The sequence below is a fragment of the Nyctibius grandis genome, chromosome 4, assembly GCF_013368605.1.
Source record: "Nyctibius grandis isolate bNycGra1 chromosome 4, bNycGra1.pri, whole genome shotgun sequence".
In the NCBI taxonomy this organism is placed as follows: Eukaryota; Metazoa; Chordata; class Aves; order Nyctibiiformes; family Nyctibiidae; genus Nyctibius; species Nyctibius grandis.
Genome location: NC_090661.1, coordinates 36520913 through 36538308, shown reverse-complemented (window position 1 = coordinate 36538308; position 17396 = coordinate 36520913). Strand labels below are relative to the sequence as shown.

At 35.2% G+C, this 17396-nt stretch overlaps 1 protein-coding gene across 2 annotated transcripts in view; it reads left to right on the top strand.

Moving 5' to 3' along the window:
- RYR3 (ryanodine receptor 3) overlaps positions 1-17396 on the top strand; it is a 255747-nt gene that overhangs the window by 184038 nt on the left and 54313 nt on the right. For both annotated transcript variants that reach the window (XM_068397601.1, XM_068397600.1), the window contains exons 61-69: positions 184-233; positions 934-994; positions 2035-2273; positions 3199-3280; positions 8415-8545; positions 10454-10774; positions 12128-12368; positions 13890-13977; positions 14082-14174. In XM_068397601.1, the coding sequence (XP_068253702.1) occupies positions 184-233; positions 934-994; positions 2035-2273; positions 3199-3280; positions 8415-8545; positions 10454-10774; positions 12128-12368; positions 13890-13977; positions 14082-14174 (1306 nt within the window). The remainder of the gene's footprint in view (positions 1-183; positions 234-933; positions 995-2034; positions 2274-3198; positions 3281-8414; positions 8546-10453; positions 10775-12127; positions 12369-13889; positions 13978-14081; positions 14175-17396) is intronic.

Here is a 17396-nt window from a genome sequence, read left to right as displayed (position 1 = left end):
CAAAAATTTGTTCTGCTTAATGCAGTTATTTGACTGTTATCGTCATGTAGGATTCAAAATACACTTTCCAGGAACTATGTTGTTTTCTCTTTCATATTGCTACTACTCTTTACCTCATACTCTAAATAAATCTTTAATCTTTGTCTTATCTTGTCTTGCTCTTTCTGTTATTTTCTGCTTTAGCCTGTTCTTCAAACTAGCTGCTCTTGTTAGACATAGGATCTCACTTTTTGGTAAGTTGTTAAGAAAGATCTTGATAAGCTAAAAAATATAAAGAATGTATAACCATTGCTTCTATCTTATCTGAAGCTTTTCACAAGCTATAGACAAAAATCTGCAAAATGATGCATAAACTTCCAGTACAATTAGTGAGTGCATTGAACATGGCTCTGAAGCTAAGAGTTAATAGAATATGTTAAGTGTTGGAGCAGGAAGAAATAGCAACTTCTAGGATTTTCAGACTCCTTTAAAAATTCTCATGCTTTTGCAGTTACTTTTAACTTTTCAAAAGTCATCTTACACTAATTGTTTTGATTTTTGTTATCCAACTGTTGAACCCAATAGATTAATTTCTCAATAGCCTAGGAGGATGTAGGGAAAAATAACATACCTTTTTCAAAGGTATTGGTAAGAAAATTATAAAAGAAATGTAGGTACTACAAGATACAAAATTCAGAATGTTGCAGGGTCAAGTGATGAAAATGAGCTGTAAGTCGACACTAGTTATTCTTTTTAGTTCTTCTATGGAAATGGACTTAAGAAATTGAAAGTTAGTTCTAGAAACAGACCTAACTCTCCCTTCAGTGACCTCAGGTGGGACACTTATGTCATGTCTTGTTTAACCTGTGCATCTCCAGTAATGACATTTTGGATCATTCGATTATCCTACATTTTCTGTACTATTGTGCTCTTATAGTATCTGTTTCTAACCAGGCAGTGATTCTGCTACGATGGTGAACTGCCTGCACATCTTAGCTCAGTCACTTGATACACGGTAAGCTTGCAAAATTTGGACTAACTACAAACTACATAGGTGTCGCAGAGCTTTTCAGAAGCAGTTGGATTGTTTCTGTATTTTTTATTCCTTATTTGTAATTAATGATATTAGCAGTATCAATAATTCAGATATTGACCTCTATATTAGCAGATTTCGTCTAAAGGGTTTCATCTACATTTTTCAATGTCTGTCATTAAAACATTGAAAACTTTTGTCATCCTTTGCAAGGGCATTTGAAGACTTTATTGGGAGATATAAGTGACACAAACTTTGGAACTGCAAGTATTGATAGCTGTAGATACTGAGACAATTTAGTGCATATTGGAAGATTTGGCATTAGAAGTATGCCGAATGTATTAATGTATGGGCATAGTTACATTTGCTAACTTTTACTGTTTACCATTGAAATGCTTATGGTGATTAAAACACGGGCCAGGATAGTTTTCTAATTTGAGCTGTTTTCTGGCCTGGTTATGTTATACAGCAGCCTGACAATGAACTAACTCATTGTGAATAACAACACTGAAAAGCTTCATTAAGGGGTTGGAGAAGAGTGCAGAAAAATTAAGGAATGGGACTGTGATGCTGGTACGGCAGTTGCACTTTCTAGATTTAGGGTGTTTTGAAGATAGGTAAGCATGTATCTTGAGTTGAGTACCTAGTTACTGTGGCTCCCATAAAAATTTAGTGTTTAAGCGTTATTTTTCTTAAGCATATTGTACGAAGGAACTTTCTCACCACATATGACATTTGCTGAGAAGGCATTATCTTATTTGGAAGCAGATCACAAAAACTGGAAAGACAAGATTAAGGAAACAAGTTCTTTGTTGTTATTATTTTGTATGAAATACTCCAAACTAATTGTTGCTTATACTGCTATGTAGATGTAACTATCCTTTTCAGTTCATAATGTAAAGTTCACTGATACATGTGTGTATCTTCAAAGCCTGATAGAGTGTAACTAAGATGTACATATATATCTATACAACTTTTAAAGATCAATGTGAAGTTAATATTTTTCTCTTATTGTTTTTCAGAACTGTTATGAAATCAGGATCTGAGCTTGTTAAAGCTGGATTGCGTGCCTTTTTTGAAAATGCAGCTGAAGACCTGGAAAAAACTTCAGAAAATCTTAAACTTGGAAAATTTACACATTCACGAACACAAATCAAGGGTGTTTCACAGAATATCAATTATACTACGGTTGCATTGTTACCGATCTTGACATCAATTTTTGAGCATATTTCACAGTATCAGTTTGGAATTGATTTACTTCGTAAGTCTTATTTTATTTTTGAAATTTATTGTGTTATAATAATACAAATGCTTTTTAGTAATAATTACATGAATTCAAAGGATGAAATTCTGTGTTCAGTAACACGCACGTTTCCAGCATTAAATCTGAAATTAGCATTTCTATTGCATGTTTAAAAAGAATACTCAGTAAGTTTCAAGTTAATTACGTACAATATTTCTCCAAACATTGAGGGAGAGAAATTAAAATTTCTCCTTAAGTGCTCTCCTACCAACTGTGTGGATGAGACTAGTTTCCTACAGAAAATTAAATTATGCTTATTTTTGTTACATATTTTTACTTCATTAGATTAAAGGAGACAACTTATTAATTCCTTGTGGTTTTTTTTCTTACATTTGAAAACCGCTTTAGTTCTTTTAATTTCAGTTTTCCTTATTTTTAGCGTCATTTAGTTTAAAATTACTAAAATGCCTCCTTGAGATTCAGCAATATGCTGTTCCAAAATTTTTTATGTATTTGGGTGACCACAGTTCCAAAGCAGAAGATGATTAAAAGATTGATAGCCATGAAAAGACTTCCTTTAAAAAAGGTGGGGAGCCTTTAGATGATGTTCCTAGAGGTTAGACACATAGACTGAAGTGGTTTAGCTTAAAATTGTACTCTGCAGGTGTGATAATGTGCAATATCTTATTAGCAAGTATCTGCTGGCCTCTTGGAATGTTCTGATGATCTGTTAGGTTTTGGAATGAATGTAGATGACAGACCAGGTATCAGAGAAATTGAAGATAAATAGCATGTGGAGTACTGACAGCTTAGAATGTTCAGTGATACATGTGCTAAAAGTTTTAAGCACCGTTTATCAGATTGCGTAACACAGACGTTTAATATTTGGAAAATGGTCTTTAGTTGAATAAATACGGATAATCTCCTTCTTCTTTTTGTCTAGTGGGTGATGTACAGGTTTCGTGTTACAGAATTCTTTGTAGCCTCTATTCCCTTGGGACTGGGAAGAACATCTATGTAGAAAGGTATTGAGTGAAAAACTCAGCATGTAAAATTTTGTCTTCTTTATGAGTGTGTTATTTAGGTAATAAAGCAGTTTGAATGAAAGGTGAATCTGAAACAGTGTGAGCATGTTTAAAATACACTTTAGCTGCAATGTAGTTGCCTATCTCTTAGAGTTCAATTCCACTCAAAAGAAAACCTAACCCAAAGCTCAATAAAAGTAAACAATTTATCCTGCATATGGCAGAGTATCTGCAGGGAGTTTGTTTTTCCCATAGGGAAACCTAAATTTTTCCATGGGTTGCCATTAAGGTTCTCAAAGTTTGGCTACTGCATGTTGCTGTGGTAAGTAGGCTGAGTACTAAGTAGACTGTGTCTCATACCTAAGTCTATACAGAGTTCTCAGAACAGTTGTCCTGAGCATAAAATCCTGAGCATATGTAGAGCATTCTGACAGCATTTAACGCTACAAAGGGAACCACATTACCAGCTACTTGCATTTTAAAAAGAGTAGGGTCTACAATTCCTTTAAGCATCTAGTTACTATGATACATTCCAAGCCCTGGATTTTAGTTCCTTTTCCATTAAAAGAGGCTCAAATCTGGATCTGCTGCTTCAGAAAACAGAACCCTAGTTGTTGGTCTGTCTGTCACAAGATAGGAGCCAAGGTAATCATAACGCTTCTTTATCTTCCTAAGGCTTTAGATTAGGCACTTTTCGTTATCTTTCTTATAATGAAAAGTTTAAGTTCCACAGGGCCTGAGAGAGAGACTAAACTGGAGGAAATACAGCTCTGTAGTCTAGTTAGGAGAGGCTTTGCCTAGTAGGTCTCCACTTCCTTCCTTCCAGAGTTCATTCCGTAATTCTTTCACACAAAATGCAAGAGCAGCCTGGTGGACAGACTGTCTCTTTCCTCCCACTCTGCATGCATGTGCATACGTGCACCAGCTCATTCTTGTGTATGTCCCCATTCAGTCATTTATACGTCCATCACTAAATTACAAAGCTATACTCTTTCTTTCTTCTCTTTCTGGGCTTGAAAATCTTAAATACTTTTTGACACGGATCTGATAGACAAAATAGGAAGTGCCTTACCGCTGCTCTAACTAGTCGTCAGGGTCTTCTCACAGGAAATAAAAGGTGATTGCATTTGAGTTGCCTTTCAATGAGAAGAGCTCACAGCACAGGCCTACACTTGAATGTCAAAAGCTATAAGCACTGGGCAGTTACGTTAAATGCTGATATTAGCAGCATCATCTTTTCCTGTTGCAGTTGTCTTAGAAGGGAAGAGTGATCAGATCAGATATATCCAAGGAAATGAATCAGTCTCCTAAGACTTTCAGTGGTTTCCAACTGTGCATTTCATTTAGTTTCGTTTTCACTAGACTCACTCAGGCTTTTAAATTAAGGCTGTAGGAAGACATCAGTGTCTAGGTGGGAGGTAGGATTTCAAACACACTGCTCAATATTTCAGCAAACTTAGAAGTGAATGATTGAACTGACTTGAACAGTTATTCAAGTTAAACAATGCTCAGACTTAAGAGCAAAGTGCAGTTTTTCTCCTAGTGAATTTTGGCAGGGACATTAAGAAGTTTTACCTTCCATTGCAGGATAAGTCATAGTTCACTTTTCATAGGTGAATATCACTTTTCATGGCTGAAATAGTTCAGCTGATTCTACAAGACTCCTGGCTGCTGGGTCTCAGAACTAATACTAGGTTGGATTGCTGCTGCTGCCTTGTTGTGAGAAACTTTCATTGTCAAGGGTTTTATCCTTTGTACAAAGAATCACAGAATCAATCAAGTTGGAAGAGACCTCTGGGATCATAGAGTCCAACCATTGCCCTGACACCACCATGTCAACTAGAACATGGCACTAAGTGCCATGTCCAGTCTTTTCTTAAACACATCCAGAGATGATGACTCCACCACCTCCCTAGGCAGCCCGTTCCAATGTCTAATGACCCTTTCTGAGAAGACATTCTTCCTAATGTCCAACCTGAACCTCCCCTGGTGAAGCTTGAGGCTATGTCCTCTTGTCCTATCTCTAGTAGCCTAGGAGAAGAGGCCGACTCCCACTCCACTACAACCTCCCTTCAGTTAGTTGTAGACTGCAATAAGGTCACCTCTGAGCCTTGAATGTTTAGCTCGTTTAGGATGTTGGAGATGTTTCAGATTTCTCTGCGGACCTTTCTTCTCTAAATGTCTCTCTGGTTCCTAAGTGCTGAGGACTGGATGCAAAATGCAGTAGTCCTTGACTCCTTTGAGCCCTGATGTTCTGCTGGCAAGTGTAGCATTATTACGATAGGCATTCTGACTATGAATTCTATACCCAGGTACCCATTTCTTTTCATTCACTGCATCAGAAATTTAGGTCCTAAATTTGGGGTTGAAAACTCCCTTTTCATACCCAGTAGCTAAAAGTTGTATGTCCCTTTATGGTGTCTTGGTCTTTTCCTGGTTAGTTCATAGAAACACATTTCCAAAGTTGTCTTCTTAACATAATTTGTCTAAAGGGTTAATTTGGCTTTTCTTGAAGTACCTTTTACTCCATTAATTCTATTGAACCACTCAGTTCCCTGAGTGATGTATTTTACATTATTTGCTTTTTATGTCAGTGACTATCTATCTGCTCTGAAATTTGTTTTATTTTTTCTAATTTCTGTCCTCTGAAATTATAGGCTTTTCCATGGTTTCTCATATTTGGGACTTCCATATGACAGAAAATATCGGTGTACTTACACAAATATTGTTATGTAATTGTTCACCTGTTCTTTCAGCTTCTTGGTATACTCCTTTCATATAGAAAGATGAGTATGCATTATGACATTGTCATTGTGATTAAATAGCCTCAGTGCATTTGATGTTAGTCTTTTCAAATTACTTTTTAATATGTGTTTGTGTACAGATATAAGTATACGCACACCAAGTTTTTCTTTCTTGATCCAACAGAAGGCAAAGATGTAATAAAGTTCCCTTTTTAGGAAAACTTATGAAATGTCCTATATATATATATATATAATATTGCATCTTTCATTACAATTTAAATTGGAAGAGAACATTGCTGTGCTCTAAAATATAGTAGGAATTCTAACATTATCAAAAATCTGTTTTCTAATGAAATATTCTGTGCTTGCTATCTGTGATACTAATGCATCATGTATTCTATTGCAAAATGTACGCTATATGGATGGTCAGAATGTAAGGAAAATGACATAGATATATAGGTGGAGCACGTAGTTTCTTTTTAATTTTGTGGTAATTGATTCCTGCATTTTCCATTTCTTCAATGGCAGTAAAACAACAGTACACTGTAGTAATTCTGTACAGAGAATGAATGAGCATTCACCCTTGAAATAGAGTAGTATTGTGTGAATCATGTTACATGAAATACCCGAGTGAACAAAAATCCTTTTTTATAATGTTTTTCAATTCTGTAAGGCCATTACTTTTGCCAATTTCTTTTGTTTCTCCTGCAACAAAAGAAGTTGGAGGGTATATAGTTGCGTATCTCTTCACATTTCAGCATGCTTATGAAATAAAAATTGACATAGGTAGTTGAAGATGAGGTAGTAGATGAGTCACAATCTTTGACTTTAGGTCATACAATGAGGAAGGCTTTGAAGGAATCTTGAAAAGATTGTTGTTATTCCTGGAAGTTGAGCAATCATAGAATCATAGAACAGTTTGGGTTGGAAGGGACCTTTAAAGGTCATCTAGTCCAACCCCCATGCAATGAGCAGGGGCATCTTCAACTAGATCAGGTTGCTCAGAGCCCCGTCCAACTTGACGTTGAATGTTTCCAGGGATGGGGCATCTACCACCTCTCTGGGCAACCTGTTCCAGTGTTTAACCATCCTCATCATAAACAGTTTGTTCCTTACATCTAGTCTAAATCTACCGTCTTTTAGTTTAAAACCATTACCCTTGTCCTATCGCAACAGGCCCTGTTAAAAGGTTTGTCCCATCTTTCTTATAAGCCCCCTTTAAGTACTGAAAGGCTGCAAGAAGGTCTCCCCGGAGCCTTCTCCTATCCTGACTGAACAACCCCAACTCTCTCAGCCTTTCCTCATAGGAGAGGTTTTCCATCCCTCTGATCATCTTCGTGGCCCTCCTCTGGACCTGCTTCAACAGGTCCATGTCTATTCCAGCGAAATCATGGAGCTTCAAAGGATGAAAGGTGTGTGCTATCTTTATCCAATCTGTATGTCAAGCATATCAAAATCTCTAAGGCATTTTGTATAAACAAACAGTGCTTCAGAACTTCAAACGAGTACCTTAGCTTTAGTTTTAAGCCAATGTGAGTCTGGTCTTATGCTGAAAGGGACTGTCTCAGCATCTCTTTCACCTTCATCTGTACATTTCCACCTCTTTCTTTTTTTCCCATAAATAGTGTTTATGCAGCCAGATGATGAGTATGTTTTGTTGCTGTTGGTTTGGCTTGGTTAGTTTTGTTTTTATGGTGAGGTTTATTTTTAGCTGAACCAGTTCCTTCATCCAGCTTATCAAGATGCTATCTGAGTTTCAGTGCTAGCACAGAGCAGAAAAATAGGAACAGGGGAAGGTTGTGTGGGGGAATGAAGAATTGCCCCTTTCAGAACACACTACATAGAATGCCATTAAGTCATTAAATCAGTCTTCAATAAGTAGCAGTAGTGTTACTCATCATTTGACTATGTAAATGGTATAATGCTTGAAGCAAAAGAAATATATACATATACAGACAAGGAAAGAAATCTTGAAAAAGGGTACTATTGCCAAAACATTCCTATTGATTATAAGCATTTGCTCCTTGTTTAAGAAACCAATGGTATAATAAGACTGTGCAATTACTAATCTATTCTTTGTGCATATTCTAGAAATGTTTTCTATAGTTTGTAGTCGCACAGTTGCACTGTGGAGCAGTTTACCTTTAATATACAATACTTGGTGGAGGCTGTGTTTTTGAAAAACTGTTTCTTACACCACTGTAATTTCCAGTAATTTTGTTCATGTGAGAAATACAATGTTTTGAAATTGTCAAATAGTTCCTAATGTATTAAAAAGATAAAGTAAATCATCAATAAATGTTAATGCTGCTTTATAATGCATACTAGACACTGAAAGCCTAGTGAAAGACTTTTCCTCTCAGGTAATTTTTAGTGTCTCTCATATACAGACAGCGTCCTGCACTTGGTGAGTGCTTAGCGTCTCTTGCAGCAGCCATTCCAGTAGCATTCCTTGAACCTTCTCTCAACCATTACAACCCATTGTCTGTCTTCAACACAAAAAGTGCAAGAGAAAGAGCGAGTAAGTACTGTTCCTCATGCAAAAAAAAAAAAAGGTGTTTGCTCCCTTCCAACTAATACTAATAGAAAGAAATTGTAATAATGAAAAAAACCCATGTGTGCCTCAGTAGAGAACTCCTACTGCTGCTCCTTCATTACTTGTCATTTTAGCCTTGCTCTGCTTTGTTGAGACTATGTTAACATTGTTCCCTTTCTCCTAGCATATTTGGATATTTTTCTAAATGTGATGTTTGAATTCTTTTCTGAAGCTGCATACTGTAATATTTGAAGCTTAGTCGGAGATCATATCTACATTACAAAAATTTTTAGCAAATTGTACAGGTGTGTTCTTACTAGCCACATGCAAGAGGTGAAATATCTTATTTATGTGAACAGGAAAATTATCTATATTTTTTGTTGTCTTACCAGTACTCCAATGCAGTTTGGTATAGGGAACTCCTGACAGAATATGACTTTGATTCCTTGAAACCTTAATCAAAGGAGCATGAGTCCTTTTACATAGATTTTCTTTGCTTGCTTCTCTCCCAACTTACTCTTGATGGATTCTCATATCTTAAAGTATTTCAGTATTTTCCTCGTTGTAAGTCATTACCTGCCAAAATCATTGTTCCTTTAAACAACAAAAAAAAAGTAGGTAGATTGATTCTATATGTTTCATAAGTTTTCCCATATAAAAGCAGTTATGGAAAAGCTTGTGCTAGCCCTTTCTTCCTGTCAGCTCTGCTTTATAGAAGCAGCACTGGTGGAAGAAGAGTTTTGCTAAAGTGACTGGCATTAGATTATGATGGGTTGTTAATTGCTGAATAAGCACCCTTCTGTTTCTAATACAAACATCTCACAACTGGAATTCTTCCATGGCATTTTATTTGGGAGATAGATGTGCAGTGTTCGTGAACTAGGTACAGTTTAATTTTAATTTCAATCATAATTTTGACCTGTTTGTTTCCTTTCCCCTGAGGTGGATTTAATCTTTCGCAAATGATGTGAAAGTTGTGAATGATTATGTAAATTATGGCCAGAGTTTATCCAATATTGATATAAGCTCTCAATTCTGCACTTTTACATAGCTGAGCTACTCACCAGATCAGTGCAGGACACCTTACAGTAAAGCCATAGCTTTATGGCAACTATTGTCTACATCAGTGCTATATGCACATCATCAGAAAGACATAATTTATGAGATGAGAGACCCAGACTGTCATGGTTTAACCCCAGCCGGCAACTAAGCACCACACAGCTGCTTGCTCACTCCTGACCGCCACAGTGGGATGGGCAGGAGAATCAAGGAAAAAAAACTCGAGGGTTGAGGTAAGACAGTTTAATAGGACAAAAAAGGAAGAGAATACCAATAATAATAATAATAATTTACAAAACAAGTCATGCACAGCACAATTGCTCACCACCCACTGACCGATGCCCAGCTAGTTCCTGAGCTGCGGTCACAACCCCCCGGCCAACTCCCTCCAGCTGATATACTGAACATGGCATCTTATGGTATGGAGTATCCCTTTGGCCAGTTTGGGTCACCTGTCCCGGCTGTGTCTCCTCCCAGCTTCTTGTAGAGAAGCAGCTGGAAGGACAAGGGCAGTATGAGAAACTGAAAAAGTCCTTGGCTTAATGTGAGCATTGCTTGGCAACAACTAAAACATCAGTGTGTTGTCAACGTTCTCAGAACAAATCCAAAACATAGCCTCATACTAGCTACTATGAAGAAAAGTAGCTCTGTCCCAGCCCAAACCAGCACACGTGTATACCCCAAAGTCTTACTATAGTTATATCTGCCCAAGATGGTGACAGAAAAAAAACTGAGTGACAATGTTATTTGTATTTAGGGTTTAAACATAGATGAACATAGGTGTTCTCTTTTATTTTGTTAATTAATCTTTTGCTTTTCTACCCTTACTTGCAGTTTTAGGTATGCCTGATACAGTAGAAGAGATGTGTCCAGAGATCCCTCAGTTGGATGGACTAGTAAAGGAAATTAATGATTTAGCAGAGTCTGGAGCAAGGTATACTGAAATGCCTCATGTAATTGAGGTTATCTTACCCATGCTATGCAACTATTTATCCTACTGGTGGGAAAGAGGACCTGAGAGTGTTCCTCAAAGTTCTGGGCCTTGCTGTACAATGATAACATCTGAGCATCTGAGCATCATTCTTGGAAACATTCTGAAAATCATTAACAACAATCTGGGAATAGATGAAGCATCTTGGATGAAAAGAATTGCAGGTACTGTAAATATTTTTAAAGAGTAATTGTACCTAATAATATTTAATTACTTTGCTACACTTTACCATATTACCTAGTGATATAATAATAATGAATAGTAATTAAAAACAGCAGGAAAGAAAGATAAAGAGTAGATAAGTAACACTAAGAGAAAGATATTTTAATTTTTAAAAAACATTTATTATTATTTTTATGCACACATTGTAGCATCACTGAAAGCAGAGAGCTTTCTATACAACATAATGGATTTTGAAAATCTTACCTTCTCTATGCACTGTATAAGAGCCTTAGCATTTAATTTGGAGTTGTCAATTCCATTGGTTTTCAAGACATCTAAGAACTGAGTATTGCAGTAGAGGGTATAAGTCCTGTGAATTCTGTTCATGGAATATCAAGACAAAAGGAAAAGAAAGTGTATATGGTGAAAAAATCCCAGGAGTAGCCCAAGTTCAGAATTAGTTGCATTGCTTGATTTACTGTGCCAGCTATTAAATGAGCAGAAAGATTTCTCAAAATGTCATGTAACATTTAGTAGCTAGCTGGCTAAAGAAATTTTATCCAAATTTTATCATTAATCTTAAACAATGTAAGAGTATAATATGCAAAAAGGTGGTTCAAGAAAATCCATGTAAAGGTAATAATTTCCTGCTAAATTTTAATGCCCCATTGGTACTGGGTTTTCAGTATTATTTTAAATACTGGAAGACCTTTAATAATAATAAGGGTTCCATTAAAATTTAGTAAGAAGTTTTCTGCTTAATTGTAGAGACCACTGCTTGGAGTTTTGTAGTTGCTGCATATCTATGTAAGGAAATAATGTACTAGTGTGGTTCTTGAAAGGATTTTTGTCTCAGGTGGTCTGCATTTTATTACTAATGCTTGTACAAAATAGATCTATGATCTTGAATGAGTCGTTCATTCTCTGCATTTTAGCTTGCCCAAGGCAAAAGAGGTAAAGGAATTCTTCCAGAACACTGTCTTCTGACTATTTTCTGACATGGTATACAAAAAACCCACACACAAACAACACCCCAACAGTATTTTTGTGAGGATTTTGTGTCTCAATCCCTACTTTGTTTAGGTTCTAAGTTAGATATGACTTGCCAAAACCATGGTAGTTTAATTGACGTAAGACTGAAGTACCTATAATCTCAATTCCCAGTAACTAGCTTTTAATCTCTCAATACACACAGTTGCTACAAAAGTATATTCAGTGTCATTAAAAATTTTATGATGCTCCAGACATGTGAAGCTCTTTGACTTTTGTTTTCTAGAACTGCAGAGTTCATATTAATACGATAAAAAACATCAATTGTGCATTAATCATAGGATTATCTATATTTTTATGTATAGTTTATGCTCAACCTATCATCAGCAAAGCCAGGCCTGATCTGCTCAAAACTCACTTTATTCCAACACTGGAGAAATTGAAGAAGAAAGCTATAAAGATCGTGATGGAAGAGGAGCAACTGAGAGCAGATAGTAAAGCTGACACCCAAGAAGCTGAGCTACTTATTCTCGATGAGTTTGCTGTTCTTTGTAGAGACCTTTATGCCTTCTATCCAATGTTGATACGTTATGTAGACAACAACAGGTAAATAAAAACTAATAATTAAATTCATATTTATTAGTTAACATACTGGAGTCCATGATCAGATAATCAAAAAGAACACAATGTTATGCTGAGAATCAGATCCTGCGTATTTTAAGATTCTTAACTTACAGAGTGATGTACCTTGAATTCATACCTTTTTCTCACATGCATTTGGCTTATTTGGTTGTATTGTAACTGCACTATTGCCATTGGGAATGCATATCCTGACCAGACTTGTTATATATGTTACTGCAGTCCAATGACATTACAAATGAATATGCCTTTCAAAAATTAAAAAATGGCTAAAACCCTTAACTGTTAATGAAGGTGTGAAAAACTGTTTTGCCTCAATTGAATTATTCTATTTGTAGATAATAGCACAAAGATGTTAATCTTTTGTGTTGTTTTTTTTAGACAGAAATAAAAAAGTGTTTGGACAACATTGTATTGCCTTTGGAATTACCAGAAGTTTTTCTCCTCAACCATTTACTGAAGGATTATTCTGTGCCTACACTTTCACTTTCCTTTGTCCCAGAACGTGACCCCAAGATGCTCTTCAGAAGAGTATCTGAAGTATCTGTAGTACTCAGTATCTACAGTATCTTAATCCTATCCTTAACAACATTGTTCTTCTCTACACAATCATTGTCCACTTATATTTTTTTAGGTGTTAGCACATATTGGGCTAGTTAGGAGCATTTTCATTGCATGCATGATCATTTATGCTGTGAAACCATTTACACGGAGAATTATTTGCTTTTTCTAGATTAACTCAAGGCTTTACTATGTTAGACCTTGTTGTCAAGGAAACACTCAAATTTTTAACAGATTTAACTGGGCTGTGAAGAAATCCAACTAGACAGATAGAGCTAATGAGCATAAGTTATAACAATTCCTTCCGTGTCTGCTGTCAGATGCCCACTTTATGTATGGTCATATTAATTCATTTTAATTTAGAGACATTTAAGAGAGCTGCATCTGTTAGTCCATTTGCCCAAGTTTTCTGAGCATCCTTGTGCAGACAGACCCAGACTGAAGTTGTATTAGTTACTAGATTACAAAAATAAACCAGTTGAAGCAGTTAGTCCTTACAGCTCTACCCACTCATTCATTTCCCTGTACTCTTCCTCCTCTCTCCCCATTATAGTGTTCCCTTTTGGATCAACACAAAGTTTTCATAACATGTTGGGCGGGGGGTGGAGAGGAAGATAAATACTCGGAGAAAGAGTTTTGCTTTTCAGTCAGGTCTGTTTTCCGGTCTGGTTCACAGAATAGGCACAAAAACATGTGCTGGCACCATGAGGAGCAGGAGCAGGCAAAAATAAGTAGCCAAGAATTAGGAGTTTTGTTGGAGACGAGTTAAACTGCCATGAAAAATGGTCTCTCTAACCATAGTTGTGGAAAATTGAAGTGATTCTCATTAAATTTCAAGATTAACTATACAAATGTAACCTGATCTATTAAAGAGAGATTGTTAAATTCAGTTGCCTTATTTTACATTTCTTTTGTTTTTGTAATTAGGGCCAATTGGCTAAAGAAACCAGATGCAGATTCTGATGAACTTTTTCGAATGGTAGCTGAAGTTTTTATCCTGTGGTGTAAATCACATGTAAGATAAGATGTATACTTTTTCTTCCATTTCATTCTGTCTTTAAATATAAATGTGGTACAAGTGGATGAATTAAACTTCTGGTGATTTTTTTTTATCTTTAGAATTTCAAAAGAGAAGAACAAAATTTTGTGATTCAGAATGAAATCAACAATTTGGCATTTTTAACAGGAGACACCAAGAGCAAGATGTCTAAAGTAAGTTAATAAAAATTTGTGGATCAGTTAAATCTTCAGCATGTGTTTAGTATGTTGTAAGAAGGCTCTGAAAATCTACTCAAATTGCAATTGTTGGGCTGGTAGAAGAAACAAAATAATAATTTTGCTTCTTGATGATAGGCATGACAACTACTATGCAAAATATAGGCTATGTACCTTAGAGTTACTTATTAAATGTCTGCTAAATAGTCAAAGACACAAGATTAAAATAATGGTCTTAATTTTAAAAAAAATTAAACATATAAAAGTATATGGGTTGTAGTATATAATAAGGATTGTTGATCTTTCAGGAAAAAAAAGTAAACTTTTATAAAAGCAAGTGAAGAAACATTGGTTGCCTGACCTTGTGAACATCAGTCAACATTGTTCTGTCAGCTTTGATGGATGAATGCTGTCTTTGCATATACCTCTTTATTAATAGTGTGCCACATGTGCACATGTTCTTGTTTCTTGTTAATGACCACATTCATTTCTTTTTTGCTCATTTTCTGTATGACAAGATGCCGACATGACAGCTGCAAAGTATGTTTGTTACCTGTATATAGAGAAAATGCATGTTGTCAAGGTAAAAATGCTGCTTTGACATTAGCAGAGGAAGATTGCCTTACTCAACTAAATCCAGTTGAAGTCTAATTCCAAATTAGTGTTGTAAATGTAGCAAAGAACCCTTTGTTTTATTCATATTTGTAATGTGTTTGGAGTAATCCTATTTTGAAAATGTTCCAGAGAAGTGGTGGTGTTTATTGTTCTGTATTTCACTATATTTTGACTGTCTGCAACCTAGCTACTGTAAGTCCAACTTTAGACAATAGTCAGATAAAATGTGCTGTTATATTTCTTAATTCTCTTAAAAAACATTTTCTTCTTTTCTAGTATACTTTTTTAAGTTCTGAAACTTGGTTAAGCCAAACCCTGATATTGGAAAGTTTACAAGGAAAAATAACAGATTTTCTGCTCATCATTAGTTCATGACTGGCACTGAACAGCAATTCAAACTATATAGAGAATTCCATATTTGGAGAAAAGGAAATTTTTAATGTGTTTTCTTGTTCTCAAGATGCAGCTCCTTGAAATTGTGTGATAGAATTGAAACGTTTGTATTTTCTTCATTAGCGAGATGAGTAGTGGGCACAGTCGAGGCTATTTGATGATCAGTTGCACAGTAACAGAGTCTAACACATACCTCTGTACTTTTGTCATATGGCAATCGCTATGGATACATTTAATACATATACTTCAGTGTTCCTACATTAGAATTGGCCTGCAGAGCCAAGAATTAGGTGTACTTTTTTTAAAACATGATAGATTATAATCAGGTGATTCATATTTGATCTAAATTGTGTCTCACTGCAGTATTGATAATAGGATAATATGATAATAGGATAGGATAATATGATGTAAACTGTTAAGTGTCATATTTTAGTGAATCTGGCATGGCAGGAATGGCAAAACAAATTTTTACAAAATAGAGTAGGTATCCCTCATACTGCTCTGATTTGGATAAAATCACAGGAATTTAACATCAAGAATCTATATGACCCAAATTTGAAAGAGTTTGGTTTTGAGATTACATTTTGAAATGCCTGTTATGTATATTTAAATATACAGATATATTATGTATAAATGCTTCTATAAATGTATTTATACATAAGAGGGATGTAGATGCATATGTACATGTGCTTTTCTTCATATGGGTATACAGTACAGAATCACAGAATCACAGAATCACAGAAAGATTACACAGAAGTACAGAAAGATTATAATTTTTTTTATATGCATATAATTTTTTGTAAGCATATTAATATCAAATCATAGTGGTCAAGGACACTGCATTATTATTGCTAATATAGGAAGAAATAAAATATTGTATTGTTCATGACTGAGTATTTTATTAATGTGGTACCATATCTGCAGGAGTGATTGCAGAACAGCTGACCATTTAGATAAGTATTTGTTTCATGATGGCTTAAATACCATGATACATGAGGCATCTTTTAGAAGTGTTCTATTGGTTTTCTATATATGGTTTCCAAGCAGGAAAACGATAACATTTTGTGATATATAATGTAAGTGCTCTAAAACCAGCGCATTCATTAAAGCATACATTTAGATCTGAATAATTTTTTTTTAAGACTGCATAGTTTAGAATAAACAAGATATTCTCTAAGTAACTGAATCTCAGGGTTTCTTCCAAGGTTTGATACTTATTTATACCCTCAGAGAATAATCAGTAGAGGACATTACATTAGGGAACATTATTTTTATAATTTCTTGCTATAATTTTAACATTCATCTCAGGAAGTAGTATGCTAACAGAATAATTAGCACTTTCCTCTTTATCACCAGTTCCTCTTTATTCACATTATTTTTAGTGGAAGCAATCATATCCAGTGTTTATCAAGCATGAGAATGTATAGATAACTGTGAATATGAACACTGGCTATTAACAGTTGGACCAAGACTGAACAGTTTGGGGTCTCTTAAAGGAGTCAGGCCCCATGCTGATCTCGGACTGCTTTAGATACTGTCTGTCTTACAACAGAGACTTCGTATTTTTCCTAGGATTCAAGATACTGTGACAGTAGTAGTGTGTGAGGTGTGATATATCATGTATGGAAGGTTCTATATCTTTACATGCCATGTGCAGAAAAAAAATATGCAGAGGATGAAGGATTAGGATTACATTATTTATCGGTAGCTAATAGTGGTAACAAAAGATTCATCATTACAATCAATAAATTGATTACCCATTGTATTTTGATTATACAATATTAACTTTGTTAAGATTTTCTCAAATAAATGTATTAACAGCTGAGCAAGTTTTTTAATTTTTCTTTTCTAAAAAAATGGCAGCAGATTGCTCGGAGGGGAATGGTAAGTTAGAGAACTTTCAGTCAGAGAGACTGGTAACATAGATTGCATTGAAATAACAGATTTGTGATGAAGTGTTGAAATGGAGAATTTAAAAACATTCAACTCCACTAATCTGTTATTTTTGAACCCTTAATAGGTTTGTTGATAAAATAACATTTTGATTAAGATGCAATGATGTCCTATTGTGCTTTACAGTTAATTGGTATAAAAGACTAAATGTATACATTCACATGTACATAATAAATGTGGGCAATTTTTCAGTGTAAGTTTTGGAATCTAAATTAATGTGTGGCTGGATATTTAACCTCAGTTGCTAAACACTTGCAT